Source organism: Muscardinus avellanarius (assembly GCF_963383645.1).
Source record: "Muscardinus avellanarius genome assembly, chromosome: 17".
Classification (NCBI taxonomy): domain Eukaryota; kingdom Metazoa; phylum Chordata; class Mammalia; order Rodentia; family Gliridae; genus Muscardinus; species Muscardinus avellanarius.
The window spans coordinates 64,203,666-64,231,588 of record NC_137803.1 but is presented as its reverse complement, the minus strand read 5'-3'; the positions used below and the strand labels follow the sequence as shown (position 1 = coordinate 64,231,588).

General features: G+C 50.6%; 1 protein-coding gene across 1 annotated transcript in view; it reads right to left on the bottom strand.

Annotated features, from left to right (window-relative positions):
* Positions 1–4,201, bottom strand: part of PTPN2 (protein tyrosine phosphatase non-receptor type 2) — a gene marked incomplete at both ends in the record, with an annotated part of 59,094 nt that extends 54,893 nt beyond the window's left edge. Inside the window, one exon of the mRNA XM_080714585.1 lies at positions 4,133–4,201. Within this exon, the coding sequence (XP_080570711.1) occupies positions 4,133–4,201 (69 nt within the window). The remainder of the gene's footprint in view (positions 1–4,132) is intronic.
* Positions 4,202–27,923: the final 23,722 nt, after the last annotated feature.

Genomic DNA, 27,923 nt, shown 5'->3' with positions numbered 1-27,923 from the left:
TTTATTTTCCACTTGCAGACAAGGTCTCCCCAAGTTGCTGAGGCCAGCCGTGAACCTGCCTCCAAGTACTGGAATTTAGGCCCCACCATGCGCAGCTAGAACACTGACTGAGACGCTCTTCTGCTGAAGAAGATTCACTCCCACAGCCACCTGCGCAGCACTAGTCGCCTCCCCAAATAACCCGCCACCGCATTCTGTCCACCTCCCTCTATGCAAGGGAGGCCGGCCAGGCTCAGACCAGCACCATCGGCTCCCCAAAGGAGCCTTCAGGGAGGAGGGGAAGAAGGGGAGCTGTGCAAGGCAAAGCGCCCCACCTTCACAAAGGCCCCCGGGGAGAGGGGCCGCGCATTTCCAGGAACAACAGTGGAAAAGAGGAAGGAAAGCGAGTGGGGACTGAGGTGCTGAGACAGGTCAAGCTGCCTTGTGAGCCGAGGGGCTGCTCTTCATGTGGCGAGCAATCAGGAACTGCTCAGAGCAGTTAACAATCAGGTCTCACCAGGCGCCTCCTGCTCCGCTCCTCTGGAGAAGCGTCCCTTGCTGGTCTGCAGTCCTCCCACCTCTCACCCGGTTCTATCACTCACTGAGAGCACTGTTCACTAAATTATCTGTTAGGTCCCTGGCTCCACAGGTCAAAGGACCCTCTCAGCCTCACCTGAAGCAGGCGGCCCTGGAGGACCAACCTTGTCCACATCTCCCCTGACTCCTTGGCTATTTCTTTCCCATCATTATCGCAAGCATCTCCCTGTCCCTTCCCTACTCTCTCATACTGGGATTGAATCCAGGGGCACTCTGCTATACCCCAGCCCTATTTTATTATTTGGAGACAGAGTTGCAGAGAGCCTAAATTGCTGACACTGGCCTCAAACCTGCACCTCTCTGGTCTCAGCCTCCCAAGTACTGGGATTAAAGGCACATGTTTCCACACCCAGCTTCTCTACTTACTCTCTTAAATGTTGTCTAGCCAGGCGTGGGGGTGCACGCGTGTAACCTCAGCACTTGGGAGGCTGAGACAGGAGGATTGCACAGGTTCGAAGGCAGCCTCAGCTATTTGGTGAGGCTCTCAGTAACTTAGGGAGACCCTGTGTCCAAATAAAGTATAAAATAGGTCTCAGAGTATAGCCCGAAGGTAGAAAAGCCCCTGGGTTCTACGCTCAGGACCACATGTCATCTGTCCTAGGCTTTCAGCAATTCCAAACCCCCTCTATCTTCTTGGCTGACCCTGATATCTAAGATTCCCAAACACCACCCATGTGCTCATGACTTCCAATATTACATGTATCCTTGGACTGTCTTCTAAACTACAAACTATTTCCATCCCAATGGCTCCCAAATACTTCAAACAGAACTGAACAGTTTCAAAACCAAACATAGCCAGGCGTGGTGGCGCACGCTTGTAATCCCCGCGCTTGGAAGGCGGAGACAGGAGGATGGCGCTGGTTCAAAGCCAGCCTCGCTGGCTTAAGAGACCCTGTTTCCAAATAAAAAATTATAAAAATAGGTCTGGGAGTGTAACCCAGAGGTAGAAGGGTTTCCAGGAACCCCAGTACCACCCAAAAACAAAAACAAAAACAAACAAACATAGCCGGGCGTGGTGGTGCACGCTTGTAATCCCAGCATTCGGGAGGCTGAAACAGGAGGATCGCGGTTCGCGGACAGCCTCAGCTACTTAGTGAGGCCCTCTGCAACTCAGTGAGACCTGGTTTCAAAATAAAGAATTAAAAAAAAAAAAAAAAGGGCAGGGGCTGTAGCTCAGAGGTGGAATGCCCCTGGGTTCCATCCCCAGACCCACAATAAACAACACTGCAGACATGTATCTGCCCTCCATCTGCCCACCACAGCCTAGTTCGGGAGCTTGTTGCCCTCAGGTCACCCCTGCTGCTGCTGTCTGTGCCCGGCACCGTCGCCATGCTCCTCAGCGAGTCCCGGGTAACTAGTTCAACATCTGACCTATGAGGGCCGACTGGGTTCCACACCCCAACTTCACCCAGACTCCCCACCAAGCTAGACGGCTGGAGGTCTTGCTGCATTCCACGCCGTGCGGGCACACGCTTCTCCCTTACCAAGGACACCGACTCTCCTCCTCTCCCTCCTCTTCTGCAGGCCAGCTCATCCTTCAAGACTTACCTGAGGCCCTCCCTCCTCCAAAAAGCTTCACCAGGCTGCCCCGGTACCCCGTCTGGCGCTTGCTCCACGGCGCCTGGTGCTAACGGGAGCTTCACACCGACCCCGTTCACGTCTTCACTTGCTCACCCATTTAATGCTGCCCACCAGGCCCCGTCCGTAAGATCAGGAGCTCAGGCAGCGCCTCACACTGGCACAAACCAGATGTATAAGGAGATGCACCGGCCTGCAATAGGTCCTCAGAGAACAAGCCCACAACATGCATGCCAGGAGCAGAAACGAGTGGTGTTCTCTGTGGCATCTCCAAGGCCCAGAGCAAAAGCTGGCGGGCCACTGCACTGGGCACTGTGTGTGGAATGGCTGAATGCATGGCTGTCCTAGAATCACAGGAACACACTTAGTCAAACTTCTCCTGACTTGCTTTCCATTAAATTTTGTGGTTTCTGACCTTTTTCCTTTCCTTTCTTTTCCTTTTATTCTTTATTTTTAAAAAGGGTTTAGGTTGCGGAGGGCCTCACTAAGTAGCCGAGGCTGGCTGCAAACCTGATCCTCCTCGCTCAGCCTCCAAGTACTGAGATTACAAGCACGCGCCACCACGCCCGGCTTGTGGCCTACTTTTATTTTAATACAACGGTACATGGCATACTTTCTACTGACCAAACTAATGTTCTTTCTTGGTCTTCCACTGGGAAAATACCAGCAGCAGCCAAGCAACTAAACTGCAGGATTCCTGAATATTGGTCTATAAAGGGTTTCCTGAACGCCTTGAAAATGATATGATTTTTTTTTTTTTGGTCCTGGGGATTGAACCCAGGGGTACTCTACCTTTGTGCTACACCTCCACCCCCAACCCTATTTTTTATTCTCTATTTTGAAACAGGGTCTCACTAAGTTGCAGAGGGCCTCAGTAAGTTGCTGATGCTAAACCTGCAATCCTCCTGTCTCAGCCTCTCAAGCACTGACTGGGATTACAAGTGTGCATGACATCGCCTGGCTGTGAAATTTTTACTGAATGGATGTATGTGCGTTTCTCTGGCAGTATGGATCACAACATTCATTTAATTCCCAAGAATACTAATTGACCAAACTGCTCTGCCTAAATATGAAGTTGTAGCATTCACCTTTCTCTTCCTAAATCTGTATTTCAATATATCAACGGCACCTTAAGGACAGCAATTTCCACAACTAATATATGTGGAGAATCTGCAGGTGGAAGGCTCACAGAAAAACTGCTACTAGAAATTGCATTTGCAATTTTCTATAACTGGAAGGGTCCTTACCGGCATTTTTTAAACGTTGGTATCCTGTTCTAACATACTCTGTGCCCACGTGGACTAGAGAAGTTAATACCCTGCCAGCTAATGTGATCCAGAAGAAATGTTATAGTCCACACATCGCAACAAAATAAACGTTGTGTCATCTAATTAGGCGGAATGGGGGAAGCCCGGGCGCCCCCAGATGTACAGGAAAGCTCCTTCCCCCGCTGCACGGCGAGCCAGCCTCAGCGCAGGCCCCACGCACCGACCACTGAATGCCATCCAGGGAGTAATTCCATGCTAATGGCAAACCAGGCACTTGCCACACACGCCTCGGTTCCAGCCAGGCCCGCGCCCCACCCGCGGCGGCCTCCCGGGCAGGGGCGCGGCGCCGGCCACGTCACCGCCGCGTGCGCTGGCTCAGGCGTGCACACACCTGCTCGCCCGCCCGCGGAGGTCCGGGCCACGGGACGCGGGAGAGGACGCCGCTCGCCGCCCCGCCACACGCCGCAGCCTCCGTTCGGGGCGCGCACGCGCACTGGGCGGCCGCGGCAGCCCTCCCTCCCGAGCGCCGGCGCGGGCAGGCTCGGCGGCCCCGCCCGCGCCCCCCGCCCGAGGGCCGAGGCGTCGCGCAGGCGCAGGCGCAGGCGCAGTCGCGCCCCTGACGCGGCCCGCGCGCCGCACTTCCGCCCCGAGCGCGAGCCCGGTCCTCGAGGACGCCGGCCGCCGCCGCCGCCGCGCGGACCGCCACTCACCAGGTAGAGCGGCTGCCAGCGACACTGAGCATCCAGCTCCTCGAACTCTCGCTCGATGGCGGCGGACATGGCGGTGGGAGGCAGCGGGCGCGCGCAGAGCCTCCGCCGGCAGAGAGGCTCCGGCCCCGCAGGATCCGGGGAGAGCCCTGGCGCCGCGGCGCATGCGCGCTCTGCGCCCTGCCCCGCCCCCGCGCGCGCACGCGGGCCTGGGGAAAGTACCTGGAGCGTCGGACGTCAGCGCGCACGCCCGGCCCGACGTCGGGGGCGGGGCGGGGCGCTCGGGGGCGGGGCCGCGGGCGCCCAGGTGGGAGGGGCGGGGCCGGGGCGGGGCGGGGCGCGGGAGCCGGGCTTCTGAGCCGGCCCGGCGGGGAGGTAGGATGTGCGGGCTCCGGGGGCCGGCTGCCGCGAGTCTGGGGGAGCACAGCCATAGGTCGGTGGTTGCCGCGCCCACCGCCTACTTCTGCGTTCTCAGAGCCTAAGTAATCTAAAATGTTGGACTTTAAAAACCAACGTGGCGCCAGATGTGGTGGCGCACGTTTGTAATCCCAGCATCCGGGAGGCTGAGACAGGAGGATCGCAGTTCGAGACCAGCCTCAGCAATTTAGTGAGTCCTTGTTTAAAAATAAGGCCGGGCGTGGTGATGCACGCTTGTCATCCCCGCGCTTGGGAGGCCGAGACAGGAGGATCGCACAGGTTCAAAGCCAGCCTCAGCTACTTAGTGAGGCTCTCAGCAACTTAGTGAGACCCTGTTTTCCCGGAGGTAGAAAGGCCCCTGGGTTCCACCACCAGTATCGCAAAATATGTGAATAAAGAATAAAAAATGGAAGCCGGGCGTGGTGGTGCACGCTTGCAATCCCAGCATTCGGGAAGCTGAGACCAGAGGATAGCGGTTGGGGGACAGCCTCAGCTACTGAATGAGGCCCCCTGCAGTGAGACCCGGTGGAATGCCCCTGGGTTCCATCCCCAGACGCCGCCTCCCCCCCCAAAAAAAAAAAAAAAAAACAGATGTGGTGGCCCACACCTGTAATCCCAGGATTTGGGAGACTGAGACAGGATTGCAGGCTCCAGGACAGCTTCAGCAAGTAGTGAGGCCCTCTACAACTTAGAATTTGTTTCAAACTAAAGAATAAAATAGGGCTGGGGGTGTAGTTCAGTGGTAGAATGCCTCTGGGTTTAATCCCCAGGCCACAAAAATAAATAAAATAAAATGCTGTGTTTTGGCCGGGCGTGGTGGCACACACTTGCAATTCCAGCATTTGGGAGGCTGAGACAGGAGGATCGCGGTTCGCGACAGCCTCAGCTAGTGAGGCCCTTTGCAACTCAGTGAGACCCTGTTAAGAAATAAAAAGAATAAAAAATAGGGATGGGAATGTAACTCAGAGGTAGAATTCCCCTGGGTTTCATACCCAGTACCATAAAGAAAAGAAAGAAAGAAAGAAAAGAAAAAGAAAGAAAAAGCTGTGTGATTTTCTTTTTCTCTTTTCTTTCTTTTTTCTTTTTTTTTTTTTTTTTTTGCGGGTCTGGGGATGGAACCCAGGGGCATTTGACCTCCGAGCTACACCCCCTGCCCAATTTTTTATTCTTTATTTTGAAACAAGGTCTCACTGAGTTGCTGAGGCTGTAAGCGAACTGGGATCCTCCGGTCTCAGCCTCCCGAGTGCTGGGAGTACAAGGGTGCGCCACCACGCCCGGCAAAAGCTGTGTTTGGAGCTGGGTGCAGAGGCGCACACATGTAATCCCATACTTGGGAGGCTGAAACAAGAGTATTGCAGGTTAGAGGACAGCCTCAGCAGGTAGGGAGACTCCCGGCAACCCAGCGAGACACTTTCAAAATAAAAGGTCTCCCAGGCACAGTCCAGAGGTAGAATGTCCCTGGGTTCAATTCCCGGTACCACATAAAATAAATAAAATGCGGTATTTGAATTATTTTTCAAACATCAGTTAGTGGCCTGCATCCAGCTCTGGAACAGAAGCAGCCTCTGCAGAGCGCCCTTGCACACTGGCAGGTTTCATTGTCCCAAACAACCACCATAGCAAAAGGGAAGGCTGGTCCAAGCGGGACGTGCGCGTGAGAAACACGATCCTCCGTTACTAATAAATGAACATGCTAATCATGGAAACCATCTTGCTTCAGATTTCAGATTGAAATTTGTTCATTCTGACTGAATTTGTGTGCATATATTTACTGTGTGATTGTGTGTGGGGTGGGTGTGCTTCTGGGGTTGGAACCTAGAGGCACTCTCCCTGTGAGCTCCACCCCAGCCCTCGTCTATCCTTTTACTTTGAGACAGGCTCTCACTAAGTTGCAGAAGGCCTCAGTAGTTCCTAAAGGTGGTCTTCAACCTGAGACCTTTCTCTCAGCCTCACAACCGCTGAGATTACAGGCATGGGGGACCGTGCCTGGCTCTTCTACAACCCTCATAAAAACACAAAAGGTTAGGAACATGTTAGCTGTGCCGACCAGTGTTGACATTTAAATTTTTTTTTTTTTTTTTTTTTGGTGGTACTGGGGATGGAACCCAGAGCATTCTACCTCCGAGCTCCACCCCCCAGCCCTATTTTTTATTCTGTATTTGGAAACAGGGTCTCACTGAGTGGCTGAGAGCCGCAGTAAGTAGCCAAGGCTGGCTTTGCACCTGTATAATCCACACCCAGCTCTAATTTTTTTGTTTTAACCACACTTAAATCAACAATTCAATTCTTAGGACTAGGGGTAGAGCTCAATGGCAGAGCACTTGACTAGGATTCCAGAGGCACAAAAAAAGAATTCAGTTCCTCAATTGACGAGGTTAAGTAACCGCTAGGTTGCTGAGAGCCTTGACCGCTGCTTGCCGAGGCTGTCCTTGAACCTGAGATCCTCCTGTCTCAGCCTCCCAAGTACTAGGATTACAAGCCTGCGCCACCACGCCCGGATTATTCTTTATTTTGAAGCAGGGCCTCACTAAGTACCTGAGGCTGGCCATGAAACTGTGATCCTCCTGTCTCAGCCTCCCAAGTACTGGGATTACAAGTGTGGGTCTGGGGATGGAACCCAGGGGCATTCAACCTCCGAGCTACACCCCCTACCCTATTTTTTTTATTCTTTATTATAAAGAATTTATTTTATTTATTTATTTTATTTATTTTTTATTTTTATTTATTTTTTTTGTTGGTGGTACTGGGGATGGAACCCAGGGGCCTTCTACCTCCGGGCTACACTCCCAGACCTATTTTATATTTTATTTGGAAACAGGGTCTCTTAAGCCAGCTGAGGCTGGCTTCGAACCTGTGCGGTCCTCCTATCTCAGCCTCCCAAGCCCGGGGATTACTAGCGTGGGCCACCACGCCCAACTCCCCCTTTTAATTTTGAAACGTGTTTCTCAGTACCTGGGAGCCTGAGAAAGGAAGATCATAGGTTTGAGGCCAGTCTCAGCAACTAGCAAGGTGTAGTTCAGAGGTAAAAAGCCCCTGGTTCAATTCCCAGTACCACGATTTAAAAAATTCTAGGCTGAAAAATGACGGCTTAGAAAAACTATAGAACTAAACAAATGGAAGGATATATGATGTTAATTGTCCAAAAATGTACACCTGTATGTGCTACCACACCCGACTCTAAGGCTGCCAGTAATTGTCACGGTGTCTACGGATTCAGTGCCATTTCTACCAAAGCACCACCAGATACAGGTGTGTGTGTGTGTGTGTGTGGGTGTGGGTGTGTGTGTGTGTGTGTGTGTGTGTGTGTGTGTGTAAGTCAGTAAGCTGAGTTAACATATAAAAAGCAAGGGACCAGGCGGGTGTGGTGGCACACCCTTGTATCCCAGTACTTGGGAGGCTGAGACAGGAGGATCGCAGGTTCAAGACCAGCCCCAGCAAGTAGTGAGACTCATCAACCTAGCAAGACCCTGTTTCCTAATAAGAATGAAGTAGGGCAGAGGGTCCAGCTCGGAGGTAGAATGCCCCTGGGTTCCATCCCTTTGAGACACACACACAATACAAGAGAAGCTAGAGGTTTAGCCAGATTTTAGGATTTCTTTCAAAGCTCCATTAATTAAGAGAGTGCATTATGCCAAGCACGGTGGCGCAGGCTGTCATCCCAGCACTCAGGAGGCTGAGACTGGAGGATCGCAGTTCACGGCCAGCTTCAGCTACTTAGTGAGGCCCTCTGCAACTTAGTGAGACCCCGTTTCAAAATAAAGAATAAAAAAAAAATAGGGAGTACTGTAGCTCAGCGGTTGGATGCCCCTGGGTTCCATCCTCAGACCCACAAAAAAAAAGAAAAAAATATTTTTTTAATTTTGTATTTATTTTGCAGAACTGGGGATTGAACCCAGGGGCAATCTACCTCTAAGCTCTACCCCCAGCCCTATTTTTTTTGTGTGTTTGATACTGGGTATCAAACACAGGAGCATTCTACTTCCAAGCTACTCCCCATCTCTAATTTTATTCTTTATTAAAATGGTCTCATTGCTGGGCGTGGTGGCGCACGCTTGTAATCCCCACACTTGGGAGGCAGAGACAGGAGGATCGTGCAGGTTTGAAGCCAGCCGCACTGGTTTAAGAGACCCTGTTTCCAAATAAGAATATTTTTAAAAAGGTCTAGGAGTGTAGCCCAGAAGTAGAAGGGCTTCCAGGAACCCCAGTACCACCAAAAAAAAAAAAGAAGAAGAAGAATAAAAAAATAATTTGGGAGACTGAGACAGGAGAATGTGGTTCATGGCCAGCCTCAGCTATTATTTAGTGAGGCCCTTTGCAACTCAGTGAAACCCTGTTTCAAAATAAAGAATAAAAGCCGGGCGTGGTGGCGCAAGTTTATAATCCCCCCTCTTGGGAGGCTGAGACAGGAGGATCGCGCAGTTTCGAAGCCAGCCTCAGCTACTAGTGAGGCTCTCAGCAACTCAGTGAGACCCTGTTTCCAAATAAAGTATAAAATGGGTCTGGGGGTATAGCCCGGAGGTAGAAAGCCTCTGGGTTCCACCCCCAGTATCACCAAAAAAATAAAAAGAAAAAAATAAAGAATAAAAAAATTGGGCTGGGGGTATAGCTCAGAGGTAGAATGCCCTTAGGTTTCATCCCAGCACTGCAAAAAATAAATAAGTAAATAAATAATAAAAATTAGAGTTGGGGTTGTAGCTTAGAGGCAGAATGTCTCTGGGTTCCATCCTCAGTACAGCAAAAAAAAAAAACTGTCTTAATTGTGTGTGTGTGTGTGTGTGTGTGTGTGTGTGTGTGTGTGTATGGTACTCGGGATGGAACCCAATGGCATTCTACCTCCAAACTATACCCCCAGCCCTATTTTTTATTCATTATTTGGAAACAGTCTCACTGAGTTGCAAAGGGCCTCACTGAGTAGCTGAGGCTGGCCTCAAAACACAATCCTCCCATTTCAGCCTCCCAAATACTGGGATTACAAGTGAACACCACTACGCCCGGCTGAGATTTTAATTTTAATTTCTTTTTATTTTTTCAATACTGGAAATTGAACCCAGGAGCAGTCTACCTCTGAGCTATACCTTCAGCCCTATTTTTTTATTCTTTATTTTGAAACAAGGTCTTACTAATTTGCGGAGGGCCACATTAAGTATCTGAGGCTGGCTGAGAACTGCGATCCTTCTGTCTCAGCCTCCCAAGTACTGGGATTACAGGTGTGTGCCACCATACCCAGCTTCATTATGTTAACTTTTTTTTTTTTTTTTTTTTTTAGTACTGGGGATAGAACCCAGGGGTATTCTACCTCCGAGCTACACTCCTAGCCTTATTTTTTACTCTTTATTTTGAAACTGGGCCTCACTAAGTAGCGGAGGGCCTCACTAAGTAGCCAGGCATGCTTGTAATCTCAGTAGTTGGGAGGTAAGACAGGAGGATCACAGCTACTTAGTGAGGCCTCTACAACTTAGTGAGACCTGTTTCAAAATTAAGAATAAAAAATATAGATGAGGGCTAAGCTTGGAGATAGAATGCACCTGGGCCCTGGGTTCAACCCCTAGTTCTGCAAAAAAAAAAAAAAAAAATAGGGCTGGGGTGTAGCTCAGAGGTAGCTACCCCTGGGTTCAATCTCCAGTGCCATACAGACAAAAAAATCCCACAACAACCAAGCTCTAGGAAGCTGCAGTCCTGATGGAGAATCCCAACCTGCGTTCAGCTTCCAGAACTCAGTCAGCGCAGAGACCTAAGGCGCACTGTTACGGGAAGCCGCCAGTCCCGGGATGCAGGACTCGACAACACACTGCAGCACAGTGACCACTGTGGCCGGCATGGGGGCACGCTTGGGATCCAGGGGTGCGCGCACTCAAAATCCCATGGCTCAAGGCTGAGACAGGAGGTCCACAGGTTCACAACCGGCCTCAACTGGTTAGCGAGGCCTCTGCAACTTAGCGAGACCCTGTATCCAAATGCAAGAGTGAAATCGGCCGAGGGTGTAGCTCAGAGGTGGGAGCCCTCGTCCGTGATCTATGCCGCCTCACCTCCCTCAGCGCAAGGTAGGGCCCATTAGGAGCCAGGGCGCCTAAGGACCAGGTAGAGATCAAGCCAACACAGACACCCCAGGACCTTGTTTCCCCAGGTAGAGTCAGGCTGAGGAAGGGCAGGGAGAAACAGAGTTCTGAGCTGAGCACGTCGAGCACATCTTGCGACCCAGCCACTGGGTCCAAGGACCTGGCCTGAGGTAGTTCTCTGCTCCCGCGTGGTGGGTAGAAGAGATGTATTCAGAGTGGGCAGAACACTCACCGAGATCCCTGACATGAAGAACAGGAGACATCAGGGTGGACTCTTTGAAGCTGCTCCCAAGCCAGCCAAGATGGACATCAGAAGCGGACAGGCATGGTGGCACAGCCCGGAATCCCAGGCCACGGAGCGAGACCGGAGGACCCGAGATTCCAAGCCGCCAGCAACCTAGCAAGACCCTGTTTCAAAACAAAAGAATAAAAGAGGGCTGGGGGTGTAGCTCAAAGGTAGAATTTCCCTGGGCTCACTCTCCAGTACGAAGGAGAAAGAAGACTGGAGACAGAAGGTGGGGAGGGACATGCGAATGGACCCTGGAGAAGGCCAGGGCCTGCAGACAGCAGCAGTGCCAGTTAATGCCAGCGAGGGCAAAGTGCTCAGCATGGGCGGGGCTGGAACCCAGGCTGCTCTACCTCTGAGCCACACCCCGGCCCATTTTTCTTTTATTTGGAAACAGGGTTTTGCTAAATTGCTGGGAGCCTCTATAAATTGCCGAGGCTGACTTTGAATCTGCAATCCTCTTGTCTCAGCTGCCCAGGTTTCCTAACCTAGTTAGTTAGTTAGTTAGTTATTGGGGGGCCCTGGGGATTGAGCCCAGGGGCATTCTACCTCCAAGCACCACTCTAGCTTTTTTTTTTTTTTTTTGAAACAGTGTCTCTCCGAGTGTGGTGGCACATGCTTGTAATCCCACTACTTAGGAGGCTGAGACAGGAGTATGTAGAGGTTTGAGGCCAGCCTCAGCTACTTAATGAGACTCTTCAGCAACTTAGTGAGACCTTGTTTCCAAATAAAGTATAAAATAGGTCTGAGAGTATAGCCCGGAGGTAGAACAGCCCCTGGGTTCCACCTCCAGTACCACACAAAAAATAATAAGTAAATAAAATAGAAATCCAGGCGTGGTGGCGCACACTTGTAATCTCAGCATTTGGGAGGCTGAAACAGGAGGAGTGCGGTTCAAGGACAGCCTCAGCTACTTAGTGAGGCCCTCTGCAACTCAGTGAGACCCTGTTTCCAAATAAAGAATAAAAACTAGGGCTGGGGGTGGAGCTCAGAGGTAGAGTGCCCCTGGGTTCCATCCCCAGTACCACACACACACACAAAAAAAATTAAGAGATAAATAAAATAGATCTGCACTGGGTGTGGTGGCGTGCTCTTGTAATCCCAGTATTTAGGAGGCTGAGACAGGAGGACTGCCAGTTCCAAGCCACCCTCAGCAACTCAGCACTCCAAGTCCCTTATTGGGATGGAGCTAGGTGGGCACCTAGGCTCAGACCAGACCCCCGGGGTCTCAGTACCTCGGCTGTCCCTGCTTCCCACCCAAGTGCAGCTCCCCGTCCCCGGCCAGGGGGGGAGGGGAGGGGGAGGGGGATTCTGTGCTGGCAAGGGTTTGCAGCCTGCTCCTTGCCCTGCGGAAAGGCAGGGCCACGAGACCCCGGACTAGTCCCTAGACGAGCCCGGCAGTCTGCACCAGGGCAGGGGCCTCCTGTCTACCTTCAGCACCGAGGCTGTCTAATACCAGTGGAGAGCAGATGTGGAGTCTCGTGCCTTCCACAGGGGCGTCTCGGCCCTCGCCGGCCAGTCCTCAGCAAAGGCACAGTCAGGGATCACGGAATAAAGGAGGGGAGCAGGGAGCGCTCGTCCTCGGGCTTGTTCTTCAGTGTTACTCCCTCAGCTGTGAGGTGCTGCAGAGGCAACGGAATCCTTTTCTCTCCTTAGCTCAGCTGAGACTAACTTTTTAAAACTGCTGTAGCAAGAAAGGCTAATGTTGGAGTAGAAGGGTTCCATCCCCAGTACCACCAAAAAGAAAGAAAGAAAGAAAGAGAAAGGCTAATGTCGGAGTAGAAGGGTTCCATCCCCAGTACCACCAAAAAAAAAAGAAAGGCTAATGTTTTCATAAGGCTTGCCAAAACAGATAGGGCTGAGTTCTTTTTTATAACAGTTCCAGGAAATAGGCCATGATTTTTTTAAACAAAGAATTCAGAATGTGGATTTGTGGAAAATGCTGTACTGCTACTAACTATACCATTTCAGGGAGCCTTTTAAAGCTAAACAAATGGTTTAATTAACCAGATGTGGTTCAATTTGTGGGTTGTTGGAATTCATGCGGTGAGGGCGCTGGGGATTGAACCCAGGGCGTTTCACCTCCCACTTACACCCTCAGCCCTATTGTGTGTTATTTTGAAACAGGGTCTTGCTAAGTTGCTGAGGCTAGCCTTTACCCTGTGATCCCCTTTGTCCCAGCCACCCAAGTACTATGAATACAAGCCTGGGCCACCATGTCCAGCTTGTTGGAAATTTTTTTCTTCATTACTGGGGATGGGAGCCAGGGCCATTCTACCTCCGAGCTACACCCCAGCCCTGTTTTTTATTCTTATTTTGAAACGGTCTCAGTGAGTTGCAGAGGGCCTCACTAAGTAGCTGAGGCTGTCTGCTAACCTCAGTCCTCCAGTATCAGCCTCCCAAATGCTGGGATTACAAGCATGCGCCACCATGCCCAGCTTCCTGTGAAAACTTGATATAAGCAAATTTTAATTTGAAAGAGAAAGGATAGAAAAAAGAAGATAGAAGGAAGAAGAAAAACAGGAAAAGAGGAAGATAGCAGGACTGAATTCATAGGTTGTTGTTTGTTTGTTTGTTTTGATACTAGGAATTAAACCCAGGGGTGTTCTACTTCCAAGCTACACCCCCAGTGCTTTTTTTGTGTGTGGTACTGGGGTTCCTGGAAGCCCTTCTACCTTTGGGCTACACTCCCAGACCGATTTTTTATATTTTTGTTTTGAAATAGGGTCTCTTAAACCAGCGTGGCTGGCTTCAAACCTGCACCATCCTCCTGTCTCCGCCTCCCAAGTGCAGGGATTACAAGTGTGCGCCACCACGCCCGGCCCAGTGCTTTTTTTTTAAGCAGGGTATCACTAAGTTGTGGAAAGTCTAAGTTGTTGAGACTGGCCTCAAACATACAAACCACCAATTCAGCTACACAAGTTTTTTTTTTTTTTTTTTTTTTTTTTTTTTTTTTTTTGGTGGTACTGGGGATGGAACCAGGAGCATTCTACCTCCAAGCCATACCCAAGCCCCATTTTGAAACAGGGTCTCACTGAGTTAACTAAGTAGCTGAGGCTGTCCGCAACCCTCCATCCTCCAGTCTCAGCCTCCCAAATGCTGGGATCACAAGCATGTGCCACCACACCCAGCATTACACAGGTTGGTTGGTTGGTTGGTTGGTGGTACTGGAGATGGAACCCAGGGGCCTTCTACCTCCGGGCTATACTCCCAGACCTATTTTATATTTTATTTGGAAACAGGGTCTCTTAAACCAGCCGAGGCTTCAAACCTGCGTGATCCTCCTGTCTCAGCCTCCCAAGGGCGGGGATTACAAGCGTGCGCCACCACACCCGGCTTATTACACAGGTTTTTGGGTTTTTTTTTTTGTTATTGTTGTTGTTGTTTTTTTGCGGGTCTGGGGATGGAACCCAGGGGCATACTACATCTGAGCTACACCCCTGCCCTAATTTTTATTCTTTATTTTGAAACAGGGTCTCACTAAGTTGCAGAGGGCCTCACTAAGTAGCTGAGGCTGTCCGCGAACTGTGATCCTCCTGTCTCAGCTTCCCGAGTGCTGGGATTACAAGCGTGCGCCACCACGCCCGGCTTACACAGGTTTTTAACTTGGTAAAATTTTAAGTCATTAACCATCCTAGGTTTTTAGGTTTTAGTATCAAATTTCAAGTTAAAAAAATGTTATAGAAGCAGGTCTACTCTCCTGATTTTTTTTGTTTCTTGGTACTGGGGATTGATTCTACCTTCAGGGTACACTTCCAGCCCTCTTTATTTTTTGTTAAAACAAGGTCTTACTAAATTGCCGAGGCTGCTTTCAAACTTGCTATCCTCCTGTCTTAGCCTCCCAAGTACTGCAGTTACAGGCGTGTCTCTCTACTTGACTCTAATTTTCTTTTGAGGAAGAAAAATAGAAGAAAGGAAGATGTGAGACAGGGAGGGAAGAGGAAGGGGAGAGGGGGAGAGAGAGAGGGAGAGAGAGGGAGAGAGAAGGGAGATGAGAGAAAAGGAGAGAAAGGAAATAAAGTCTCTGGCTCCTGGTTCTGAGGCATCTAACTGCCGTGGTTTCCGTCTTGAATGCCCCAGAGGCCCACGTGCTGTCCCCCTGCTCCCCACCTGAGGCGCGTGGGGAGGTGGTAGGACTGGGCAGGTGAGCCTGGTGGGTGGGCCTTGAGCCATTGAGCTGTGGCCACTCCACTGCTTCCTCCAGGCCGCAGGCTCCAGCACCCCACAAGAGGCTCGAGCAGAGCACGATCATCTCAACCACTCCCTCTCACTCTGGCCTGAACCTGCAGCCTCCTGTCTAAGCTTCTTAAGTACTGGAATTACAGGTGTGCGCCACCACGCCCGGCTAACCTTCCCTCTTAGAAGTTAATTATCAAGGCGGGCATGCTGGGCAGGCTAGTAATCCCTGCGCTTGGGAGGCTGAGACAGGAGGATCACACAGGTTCGAAGCCAGCCTCAGCTACTTAGTGAGGCTCTCAGCAACTTAGTGAGACCCTGTTTCCAAATAAAATATAAAATTGGTCAAGGGCGTAGCCTGGAGGTAGAGGCCCCTGGGTTCCATCTCCAGTTACACACACACACACAAGAAGTTAATTGTCTCGGGCATTTCATTGTGATGGAAAGCTAACTAGCGTTCAGTCCATTCCAAGTGTGTTTAGAGGGTATCACAAGCAGTCGTGCTTTCCACCCGATTCTCGGCGATGCCCCTCACAGCGCACAGCTCTCTGGCTCCCGTGGCCGGGGCCCTTGGGGGCAGGAGTTGGTGAGAGTTATTTTGGAACTGACTTTGCTCACTGAGACATAGCTCTTCCAGAGCAAAGTATTTTCAGAACATTTACTGGCAGCTGAGCGCAGATGATATCACAGAAGTAATTCCCGTACTGCTGAGCTGCTGAATTCTCCTGTGTCAACAGCCCCACACCCAGGAGGACCGAGAGACCGGGCCACCCAGGAATGCCCTCCCCCAAGACATTTCAAATCAGCTACTCTTTTGCTAGCTGAGTTTTGACCTGTGATTTGAACTTTTAACTACAGCTAAAAACTTTGCCGACATTGCAAATGACTGCGTCTGATTCTCTCACTGCAGCAGCCTTGTGCAGAGGGACGTGAAGGGCGTGGGCTTTTGCTTTTCTGCTACCCTTCTGTCTCAGGAATACCGAAGGAATATGGAGAGGTCCACCAGGCACGGAGCCCTGCACTTGTGATCCCAGTGCTTGCGAAGCCGAGACAGGAGGATCGCAGCTGCACAGCCAGCCCCAGCAACTTAGAACACCCATTTCAAAATAAAAAAGAATTTCTATTTATGCCGGGCGTGTGGCCACGCTGTCATCCCAGCATTTGGGAGGCTGAGACCGGAGGATCGAGGTTCACAGACAGCCTCAGCTACTTACTGAGGCACGCTGCAACTTAGTGAGACCCTATTTCAAAATAAAGAATAAAAAACAGGGCAGAAGGTGTAGCTCAGGGGTTGAATGCCCTGGGTTCCATCCCCAGACCCGCAAAATAAATAAATAAATAAATATAAAATAAAAATAAAAAGGTCTGTGGGTGAAGCTCAGAGATAGAATGTCCCTGGGAAGTTCAATCCCCAGTACAAATAAACAAACAAAACCTGAAGCCAGCCATGGTGGCACGCTTGTAATCCCACCATTTGGGAGGCTGAGACACGAGGATCACGGTTCACGAACAGCCTCAGCTTCTTAGTGAGGCCGTCTGCAACTCAGTGAGACCCTGTTTCAAAATAAAGAATGAAAAACAGGGCTGGGGGTGTAGCTCAGAAGTAGAATGCCCCTGGGTCCCATCCCCAGTATCTCACACACACGCACACACACGCACACACACACACACACACAACTTGAAAGTGGAAAGATTTAGCTCATTTTAGAGTGTCAGTCGTCTGTGGTTAGATGGCTCCCGGGGCAAGGTAGAACATCATGGCTGAGGGTGTAGCAGAAGAAAGCTATTCTCCTCCTGGCACCAGGAGAGAGAGAGGGGGGCACGCTAAGAGGAGGAGGGAAGGGAAGGAGAAGTGTCCTTCCAAGACATCCGCTTCTTCTCCAGCCAAGCGCACCTTCTCCACCTTCCTCCTCCCAGGAAGCAGTCCGTCCATTCAGCTATCCCTGGATTAGTGTGCCGCGGGGCTGGGGTCCAGTCAGGTCCCCACGGCCCCTCTGCACACTGCTGCGCTGGGCACCTTAAGACAGGAAAGGGTCTTTCCTGTGGAGATCACATAGAGACTGGCGGACTCCCATTTTGTAACTAGCTTAGGCGTCCAGTTTGTAACTTCTGTACAAGCTCTATATGTTTCACCCCCTCAAGTACTGGTTTCTTGTTTCTTCCTTTTGAAAAAGCTGCCCAGTAGAAAGTAGCCACAGAGCCAGGGCTTGTCACCCTAGCATTTGGGAGGCTGAAACGAGGATCACAGTTCATGGCCAGCCTCAGCTACTCAGTGAAACCCTGTTTCAAAATAAAGAATAAAAAATAGAGTTGGGGTGTAGCTCAGAGGTAAAATACCTAGGTTTTCATCCCCAGTACCGCCAAAAAAAAAAAAAAAGAAAAGAAAGTAGCTCTGGGATAGATTGTGCAGCCACATGCCCGCCGACAAGGCAGTGCCGTGGGCTGGGTGCACTGCTGCGCAGTGTGCTGGTTGTGTGGTTTATGGCGGCGCACACCCTTCTGATGGCCTTTTGATTTCATGGATTTTTATTTGTGGCTCCTCTACAATCTGTTTATAACAGGGACCAAGCCTTTAACACACGAACCCTTGAGGATGTGCAGGTCTAAACCTCGACGATGTTGTCTAAATTCCACTTGGAACTCCAGTGACATGCGGCGTACACACAGGGAGAAGGCCTGAGCTCGCGGGGTCGGCGGCAGGCCAACCGCTCGCCGGCTGGTTCCGTACGAACGCCCAGCTGCCAGCCCATGCGCACCAGGGCCACGGGGGGCACAGTGATTTGGGTGAGCCATTCTTTCCTTCCTTCCTTCCTTCCTCCTTCCTCCTTTCCTTTTTTTTTTTTTCCCTTGTTTCCAAGATAACTTCTCACCTAGACCATTCCAGAACCCTTCTGGCCAACGGGATGCTCTACACTGATGGGCTTGGCCAGAGTTTCTGAATTATTCAGTGAAAACAAGCGATCCAGTCCCACAGGCCCATTCGACCGACAAGAGGGGTCAGCGTTTCCCGACTCAGGTGGGATGAGAACCTGGTGAGCTCAGGAAAGAACCTGCGGGCCATCAGGCCGGCCGGGAGCTGGTGCCGCAGGCGCCAGCGGCCAGCTGCAGCCAGGAGGGTGTTGGGCTGCCCTCCTCCCGGTGGACGGCTTTGCTCTGCAGTCTCAGCAGTGGTACTGCCCTCAACACCGCTGCCAGGACAGTCCCTGGGCCTGCGCGACGCCCTGCCCTCTTGCCCTCAGTGTTATTGTGCGCAGACATTTTATTTCTGTATGTCTTCTAATACCATGATAGACTGTTACCATCTTTGCCTTACATACTACATTAAAGAAAGTAATAAAAGAAAAAAAAAATACTTGTAATCCCAATACTTGGGAGGCTGAGACAGGAGGATTTCAGGTTAAAGGCTAGCTTCAGCAATTTAGCAAGACCCTGTTTCAAAATATAAAATAAAAAAGACTGGCATGTAGTTCAAAGGTAGTATGCCCCTGGGTTCAATCCCCAAGACCAAAGATAAAACATCCCTGAGACCTCATGCATTAGACAGGGCATCTGTGTCCAGGTGGGACCTGTGGCTGGGAAGGGTCCCTGGGGGCAGAGCTGGGATCGGTGTTTGCCCAGGTTCGCGGGCACATCGCTTGCCTCCTTCCCCAGCCGCACAAGCCGACACAGCTCTCACCGTCTGCTCCCCACTGTGATTCCCGGAGGACCTGCTGCGTGGGAGCCGGCCTAACATGGACTGAGATCTCCAGGACTGTGAGCAACCCACTTCTTCCTCCACGTTCTGGTGTTAGGAAGGCTCGGCCAGCTCCCTCTGTGGCCGGCCTGTGCCTCCCACACCACGCCAGTGGAGCTCGGGCCACCCAGGAAGGCCAGCCAACTCTAGTCATCTGAGGATCTAACTGCCATGGGTTGAGGCTTACGTCCCCGGGTGCACCAGCCCCGGAACAGGTGTTTTTTTTTCCTCTTGTTACTACCAAAAAGAAGGATTTTCATGTCTATGTACATCCTGGTGGAATGAGACTTTATAATATCTTCGACATTGTCTTCCTCCACCCTTCACATCCTATTTCTCTGCAAATTCTGGCGGTGACACCTGCAGTGTAAATCCTGCCTGCTCCCCCCAGTGCACGCCCCCCCCCCCAGTGATCCCACTTGCACCAGCAGCACCACTTGCCGGGTCACTGCGTGTGTGTGCGTGTTAGGCAGCAGCCCAAAATGAGCAGACAGAGAAGGGGGGCAGGGAGGCGCCTTCCAGAGAAGAGGCTTCCGGAAGCCAGAGGCTTCCAGCCTGTCGCCTCGCAGCTTTAGGTCGGTGCAGAACGCGGCCGTGCACAGTCGTGCTAAGCCGTGGTACCCAACCCCAAAGCAACCATCCCAAATCACCGTTCGTGAGGAGGGATGGGGTTTCCAGACAATATCAGACTCACCACGCGGCAGTATCTCCCTTTCTTCTTGCTCTGGGACTAGCCAGTGCTCTGACCCTCCTGTTAAACTCACCCAGTAAAGCCCTTTTTTTTTGGGGGGGTGGCAGGTCTGGGGATGGAACCCAGTGACCTCCGAGCTACACCCCCTGCCCTATTTTTTATTCTTTATTTTGAAACCGGGTCTTGCTGAGTTGCAGAGGGCCTCACTAAGTAGCGTGCGCACCGCGCCCGGCTCAGTAAAGCCCTTTCTGCTCACCCCGTCTGCTCCCCCAGATGCAATCTTTCTTTTGGGAAGTAAGACCTGAGTGAGCTCACAGCCCTCTAACATGCTGACCCATTGCCCTGCTCTGGTTCTCGACCTGTCCACTCTCCATGGAGAAGCCGGGATGGTAACTCAGACCTGGTGCTGTGGCACACACCTGTGATTTCAGTCCTTGGGAGGATCGCAGGACCAAGGCCAGCCTTGGTAACTTAGCCAGATCCTCACCAGCTAAGTAGAATGTGTTACAGAATAATAACTAAAAGGTCTGATGATATATCTCAGAAGTAAAATGCCTCTGGGTTTAATCCCCGGTACCCCCAAAAAAAAAAAAAAAAAAAAAAAGGCAGGAGGAGTGACGTCATGGAATTCCCCTGGGCTCGGTTTCCAGAAGTGTCTTCCAGAAGAAGTCAGTGACGGCTCTTCTCTGTAGTTTCCCTGCACCGGGCCCTGCCTTGGGCTCTAGTAATAATGCCTCCTTTGTCTCTTTTGTGGTTAGAAGAGATTTCCTTCCTGCTCAACCCTGGGATGGTGGACCACACCCTGTTTGACTTTTGGGCTCTTCAAACAACCCTATCATATCGTCTATATTTACTTACCTGGCATGAGTGAGGTTTTTTTCTGACAGATTTGGCTGGGGCATCTGGCAACAAGTTAGCACTCAGCTCAAAGCTCAGTTAATATCTCTCCAGAACATTCCTTGATTGTGTTAGTCAGCTTTCTGTTGCTATAACAAATACCCAAGATAATCAACTTATAAAGAAAAAAGCAAAAAGCTCTCCCTTCCCTGGGCCTGTCGTACCACCCTGGGACTGAACCCATGGATCTTCTACCTCTGAGCTGCACCCCCAGCCTTAGTTCTTTTTCTTTTTCTTTTTTTTTTTTTTTTTTTTTTGCAGGTCTGGGGATGGAACCCAGGGGCATTTGACCTCCGAGCTACACCCCCTGCCCTACTTTTTATTCTTTATTTTGAAACCAGGTCTCACTGAGTCACAGAGGGCCTCACTAAGCAGCTGAGGCTGTCTGTGAACCGCGATCCTCCAGGTCTCAGCCTCCCGAATGCTGGGATTCCAAGTGTGCGCCACCACGGCCAGGCTCTTATTTCATTTTTTCTTTTGAAACAGTATCTCTGAATTAGCTGTGCCTGCCCTCAGCCTCCTGTTCACCTGGGATCACAGAAGTGCGCCACTGCATGGCCGAGGAGAAGCTTCATTTGCCTCAGTTTTGAAGATTTTGGTCCACGATCAGTTAGCCCCGTTGCTCTAGGCTTGAGGTGAGGCAGCAGGTCATGGCAGACACGCGTGCAGATTGCAGCCTCTCTGTGATGAGGAAGACGCCAGGTCCCACAGTTCCCGCTGAGGGTGAAGGCTCCCCCCAGTGACCCCAAGAATCCCCGCTAGGCCCCACCCTTAAAGGTCCCACCACGTGGCCTGGCATGTGGCGCACACCTGTGACCAAAGTGCTTGGGAGGCCGAGACAGAATGGCAGGTTTGAAGCTCTCAGCCCTTTAGTCTGGAAGCAAAGCCAGGCATGGTGGTTCATGCTTGTAATCCCAGTATTTAGGTGGCTGAGACAGGAGGACCACAGGTGTAAAAAGAAAAGCAGTCTTTCCTTCCTTCCTTCCTTCCTTCCTTTTTCTTTACTGGGGATGGAACCCAGGGGCATTTGACCTCTGAGCTACACCCCCAGCCCTATTTTTTATTCATTATTTTGAAACAGGGTCTCACTGAATTGCGGAGAACCTCCTTAAATAGCTGAGGCTGTCCGCGAGCTGCGATCCTCCTGTCTCAGCCTCCCGAATGCTGGGATTACTAGCCCAGCTCAAAAGCAACCTTGTCTGTCAAACTTATGATCACATAGGATCAGGCAGGCTTTGGTTTCGCAGCTGTCCCTTCGGCTTCCGTTGTGTAACTTGCATACGTGTGCCTGTTCCACACCAGCTTGTTTAGTGTTTCCTCTTTTATAAAAGCTGTCCAGTGAAAGCTAGCCAACCAGAGCACACTGTAAAGCCACAGTCCAGGCCCTGGAGCGGCGCAGTGGCCTTCGCCTTAGGGAGTCGCGCTGCGTGGCCGGCGGCCCAGGCGTCGGCTGCGCCTTCTGCTCAGACTTCATGAGTGCTTCTTTTCTTTGAGCTCCCCTAAGTTCCACTTCTGACAACAGGGACGCGAGTCTGGGGGCCTGCATTCGGGCGAGTGCCATGGGCTCCCACCCAGGGATGACACATCTGGATGCTTCTTGCGGTGACCCCTCGTTGGGAGGTCCCAACTGGCCCAGGGTAGAAGTCTCTGGCAACGCAGGGAAACGCCTGAGCAGACACCACGGACATCATTCATGAACCAAGGTAAGAGATGCCGCTCCGGCAGGCCAAGTGCTGCCTGGGGTCGGGTCGTCCGGCTGTGCGCGTGAGGAGCCGCGGCTGAGACGCCAGCGGTCGTGGCGTTCGGCGGTGCCACTGGCGGCGTACCAAGGCTTTCTGCCAGCAGCCCTCACCTGCCTTACCAGGGACTCCCAAGAAGCACTGAGAACTCCTGGGGGGACGGCCAGTGCTGGACACAGTGCAGAGCCAGGTGTCCAGGACGGGGACTAGCAAACCAGGGAAAGTTCTGTTCAGAAAAGAAAACAAAAATCCGGGTGTTGTGGCGCAGGCTTGTAATCCCCACGCTTGGGAGGCTGAGACAGGAGGATCACACAGGTTCAAAGCCAGCCTCAGCTACTTAGTGAGGCTCTCAGTAACTTAGTGAGACCCTGTTTCCAAATAAAATATAAAATAGGTCTGGAGGTAGAAGGCCCCTGGGTTCCATCCCCTGTACCACAAAAAAAAAAGAAAAAAAAAGAAAAAAATGAGGGTAAGAGTCCCTCAGACAGTCCCCTGGGTTGTGTGTTTAAATACTGGAGAGAGCTGCCGGGCGTGGTGGCGCACCCTCGTAATCCCAGTACTTGAGAGGCTGAGACAGGAGGATCACTGGTTTGCACCAGCCTCAGCTACTTAGTGAGGCCCTCTGCAATTTAGTGAGACCCTGTTTCAAAATAAAAAATAAAAATAGATCTGGAGGTATAGCTCGGAGGTTGAATGTCCCTGGATTCAATTCCCAGTATCACATACACAAAATTTTTTTAGTATACTGGGGAGATAATCTGTGGATTTAGTACCAAAAAAAGAATAAATAAATACTTCTTCATCTGAATCCAAGAGCCCATATTATGACTGGCTGTCTTGTGGCAGAATTTCAGGCCAGATGAGGATTGACTATGTCAATTACAGATAAATGAGTCTCATTTAAAAAAATGGATACAAATACCTTTTAGTTCACATGACAAAAATCTTTAACAGATAAGCTTATCTAAGTTTGGTACTGTAACAGATGTTATTAAAAATTACCCCCAGTACCACACACACACGCAAATAAATAAAAATTATTTTTCCCAGGCTAGCCAATTAAGATTGTATTGGTTTATAAAGATGGTCTTGTTACAGTTTGGGATGATATGGTTTGGGGGAAACTGTCCCCGAGGACCCCTGTTAGTGTTCTGGACACAATTTCCCTCAAAACACAAAAAAAACCCCACAAACAGGAAAACCACGGGTTCTTGTCCTGACCTTAAGGGCAAACACACATTAGCCCGGACTTTTGCTAAAGATTTAAAGAAGTTTATTAAAAGGATAGAAATACAGAAGAGTTAAAGCCCCATGCCATTCAGAAATGGCACCGGGGTGGGGGTGCGGTTCGAGCGAGTTCACTCAAGATACAACGTGTGGCGCTTTCCTACAGGCCACGGGGCCAGGTCTGGGCGGGTCCTTTGACATGTAGATGTGCTGCCCGTCTCTAGCCAGGTCCGCCCCTCTGAGGGGGCACAGACCCCACACCTTGTGTTACACTCCCAAGATGTGTAAGTTGCTTATCCAGGATCTGGGATTTCCTTACCTCCTTGAAGAACCTGGCCTCTCTTTAGAAATGTAAAAAGGCCCTTTTCCCTGACACTCCTGGCTTTCTTTACTTCCAAAGATGTATTTTTAAAATTGGAAATCTTTCCCACAACTGGTACATTAATACATTTTGAAACCTCTTCCCAGTACTGGTAGTCTGATTAAATGGGCAAAAAGAGAAGGAATCTCAAAACAGCAAAGTATTCAAACTACTATATGGATCTTGATGTCAGCCTTCAGCAAATTGTTCACTCAATTTCAGGAAGAAAAAGTAAGGCAGAGAGACTTTATAAATTTGAGTTGGGCCAGAAGGGTACATGTAAAGCCAGGCCCAGAGGGGACAGTGCAATGCCTCAGGGGACCAGGGTGCCCGCAGCGCTTCCTGCTGTGGACGCAGCACCCTGAGCTCCTCCGCGGTGGGCAGCTCATCCACAAAGTGGCCGAGGTCACCTGGAGTGAGGCCAGGTCCGCTCCGGGCTCAGTGCAGGCCCCAGGCTGTGGAGACCCCCTGGACCACACCCTCCCGCCAGGAGGTCCCGGGGTCCAGGCGCAGCAAGGGAGGCCCGATCAGGCCTGCTGCGCATCCAGCCCAGCCGGGAGCCCCAGGGACTATGGTCTTCATAGGTTAGGACAGTGTGGAGGACGAAGAGGAGACCAGGGAGGGGCTGGGGCTCCAAGTCATCATAAGCAGGCCCAGCGGCAATGCCTGCTGGTCGGGGCAGCCTTGTGACTGTGCTAAGTCGGCCATGTCTCACGGGGTCAGCCAGAGTCAAGATGGAAGCCTAAGAACAGCAAAAAAATAAAAGTGTGTGATTACCTTTCCTAGGTTTGTAATCTGTGTTCTGATAAAACAAAGAACATGAAGTAGCCGGGTGTGGTGGGCACGCTTGTAATCCCAACATTTGGGAGGCTGAGACTGGAGGATGGCGGTTCAAAGACAGTCTCAGCTACTTAATGAGATCCTGTTTCCAAATAAAATATATCTGTCTGGGAGTATAGCCCAGAGGTAGAAAGTCTGGGAGTATAGCCCAGAGGTAGAAAGTTCCTGGGTTCTACCCCCAGTATCACACACACACACACACAAAGAATTTAAGAAATAGGGCAGGGGTTATAGCTTAGAGATAAATGCCCCCTGGTTCCATCTCAGTACTGCAAAAACAACCAACCAAACAAAAACCATAAAGCTTTTTATCTTACTGAAAATGAGTATTTTGTCTAAATTAAAAAGATTTCTAAGCCATGCATGGTGGCACACATGCTTGTAATCCCAGGATTATTTTACTTGTAATTTAGTTTAATGTGTGTGTGTGTGTGTGTGTGTGTGTGTGTGTGTGTGTGTGTGTGTCCCTGGGGATAGAACCCAGGGGCATTATATCTCTGAGCTACACCACCCCGGTCCTATTTTTTTTTTAGTTATTTAGTTTATTTATTTATTTATTTATTTGCAGGTCTGGGGATGGAACCCAGGGGCATTCGACCTCCGAGCTACACCCCCTGACCAATTTTTTATTCTATATTTTGAAACAGGGTCTCACTGAGTTGCAGAGGGCCTCACTAAGTAGCTGAGGCTGTCCACGAACTCCGATCCTCCGGTCTCAGCCTCCCAAATGCTGGGATTACAATTGTGCGCCACCACGCCCGGCTGTCTTTTTATTTTTTTAAATAGAGTCTCACTGAGTTGCAAAGGGCCTTGCTAAGTAGCTGAGGCTGTCATTCCTCTCTGGTCTCTACCTCCCGAATGCTGGGATTACAAGTGTGCGCCACCATGCCCGGCCTTATTCTTTATTTGAAACAGGGTCTCACTGAGTTGCAGAGGACATTACTAAGTATCTGAGGCTGGCCGTGAACCTGCGATCCTCCTGTCTCACCTCCCAAGTACTGGGATTACAAGCGTCTACCACTGCCCCTGGCTCTGTATTTTTTTTTTTTTTTTTTTTTGGTGGTACTGGGGTTCCTGGAAGCCCTTCTACCTCTGGGCTACACTCCCAGACCTATTTTTTTTATACTTTTTATTTGGAAACAGAATATCCTAAACCAGCGCGGCTGGCTTCGAACTTGCGTGATCCTCCTGTCTCCACGGATTACAAGCATGCGCCACCAAGCCTGGATTTTTTTTCTTTCGGAATAGAACCCAGGGGCATTGTACCTCTGAGCTACACCTCTATCCCTATTTTTTAGTTTTTTAAATTAAAAATAAAAAACAGTGTCTCACTGAGTTGTGAAGGGTCTCGCTAAGTAGCTAAGGCTGTCCGTGAACTGTGATCCTCCTGTCTCAGCCTCCTGAATGCTACAATTTACAGGGTGGTCTGGCTTGGCTCTAATTTTTTTAAATCTTAAAAGAAAACATTATGGTTGTAACAGCATTGAGGGCTCTTTTCCTTGATTCAAATAGAGATTTTTGTTTTGTTTTTTCGTGGAACTGAGGTGGAAACCAGGGGCTTTTCTACCTCCGGGCTATACTCCCAGACCTATTTTATACTTTATTTGGAAACAGGGTCTCACTAAGTAGCTGAGGCTGGCTTTGAACCTGCACGGTCCTCCTGTCTCAGCCTCCTACGCGCTGGGATTACAAGCGTGCACCTCCATGGCTGGCTCCTCAAATAGAGATTTTGAATTGGGAAATTAAAACAGACAGCTCGGTTGCAGCTTCAACAGATCTTTATTACAAAGTTAGTAAGAAATAGAAAGGGAAGAGAAGAAAAGCAGGGTGCCTGGCAGACACTGGAGATCTTGAAAGTGGAGCCCTCCCTGCATCTCAGACCCCAGCTCTTACGCAGTTTCCTTATTGGCATGTCCTTATCAGCGTTGCCAAGACAACAGGCGAGTATCTTCTCTTTTAGGCAGGACCTCCCCAGTGAGCCAGGCTCCTCTTCTCCCTCCCATCTCTGGCCCCCTACCTCCATCACATCTGTGTTGGCCTTTCACATGGACGGCAGCCTGTCCCGGGCCCTGGGAGTGTTTCAGGGACCACTGACCCGCCACACTGCACTGTTGCAAATGGCAAATGCACTTCAGAAGTCAGAGAAAGGAGAACCTTAACCAGAATTTTAGAACCCAAAGGCCTTACAGAATTTCCTTTTTCATCTCAAATGTGTGTGTGTGTGTGTGTGTGTGTGTGTGTGTGTGTGTTATTGGGAATTGACCCCAGGGGCATTCGACCTCTGACTTATACCACCAGCCTTATTTACTTATTGAGGTGCTGGGGATTGAACCCAGAGTGATTCTACCCCTGAGCTACACCCCCAGCCTGATTTTATGTTGAAACAGGGTCTCGCTGGGTTGATGAGCGTCTCGTCTCACTCCTTGCGAATTGTTCCCAAACCTGCGGTCCTCCTGTCTCAGCCTCCCAAGTACTGGGATTACAAGTGTGTACCACCACGCCTGACTCTTTGTTGTTTAATTTGTGACAGTCTCTCTAAGTTACCCCTTGCTGGGCTTGAACCTATGATCTTTTTGCCTCAGCCTCCCAAGTACTGGAATTACAGGTGTGCACCACTGCAACTGGCTCAAACTCCCCTCCTCCCTCCCTCCCCCCTCCCTCCCCTCCTCCCTCCCTCCCTCCCTTCCTTCTTTTTATTTACAGTACTGGGGATGGAACCCAGTGGCATTCTACCTCAAAGCTACACCCTTAGCCCTATTTTTTAGTCTTTTTATTTTTTGAAACAGGGTCTCTCTGAGTTGCGAAGGGCTTTGCTACTTATAACTGAGGCTGTCAGCAAACCACAATCCTCTGGTCTCAGCCTCCCAAATGCTGGGGTTACCAGAGTGCACCACCACGCCCGGCCTCAAACTATTTTTTGAATGTAACCTACAAAAAATTTTCCATGTCCCTCTAGACTGTAGCATTACGCATCCTCTGTCCCACATAACCAGGCCCTGGGGTACTGTCACATTGAGAACATAACCAGGCCCTGGGGTGCTGTCACACTGAGAACACAGTCTCCTTCCTCAGGTCCCAGGGCAGCGAGCCCCATTACAGCACAAGGACTTGAGAACAAGCCGGGCGTGGAGGTGCACACTGCAATCCCAGTACTTGGGAGGCTGAGACAGGAGGATCGCGGTTCGCGGACAGCCTCAGCTACTTAGTGAGGTCTCCCACAATTGAGTGAGACCCTGTTTCAAAAATAAAGAATATGCTGGGTGTGGTGGTGCATGCTTGTAATCCCCGCGCTTGGGAGGCGGAGACAGGAGGATCGCGCAGGTTCGAAGCCAGCTGTGCTGGCTTAAGAGACCCTGTCTCCAAATAAAAAA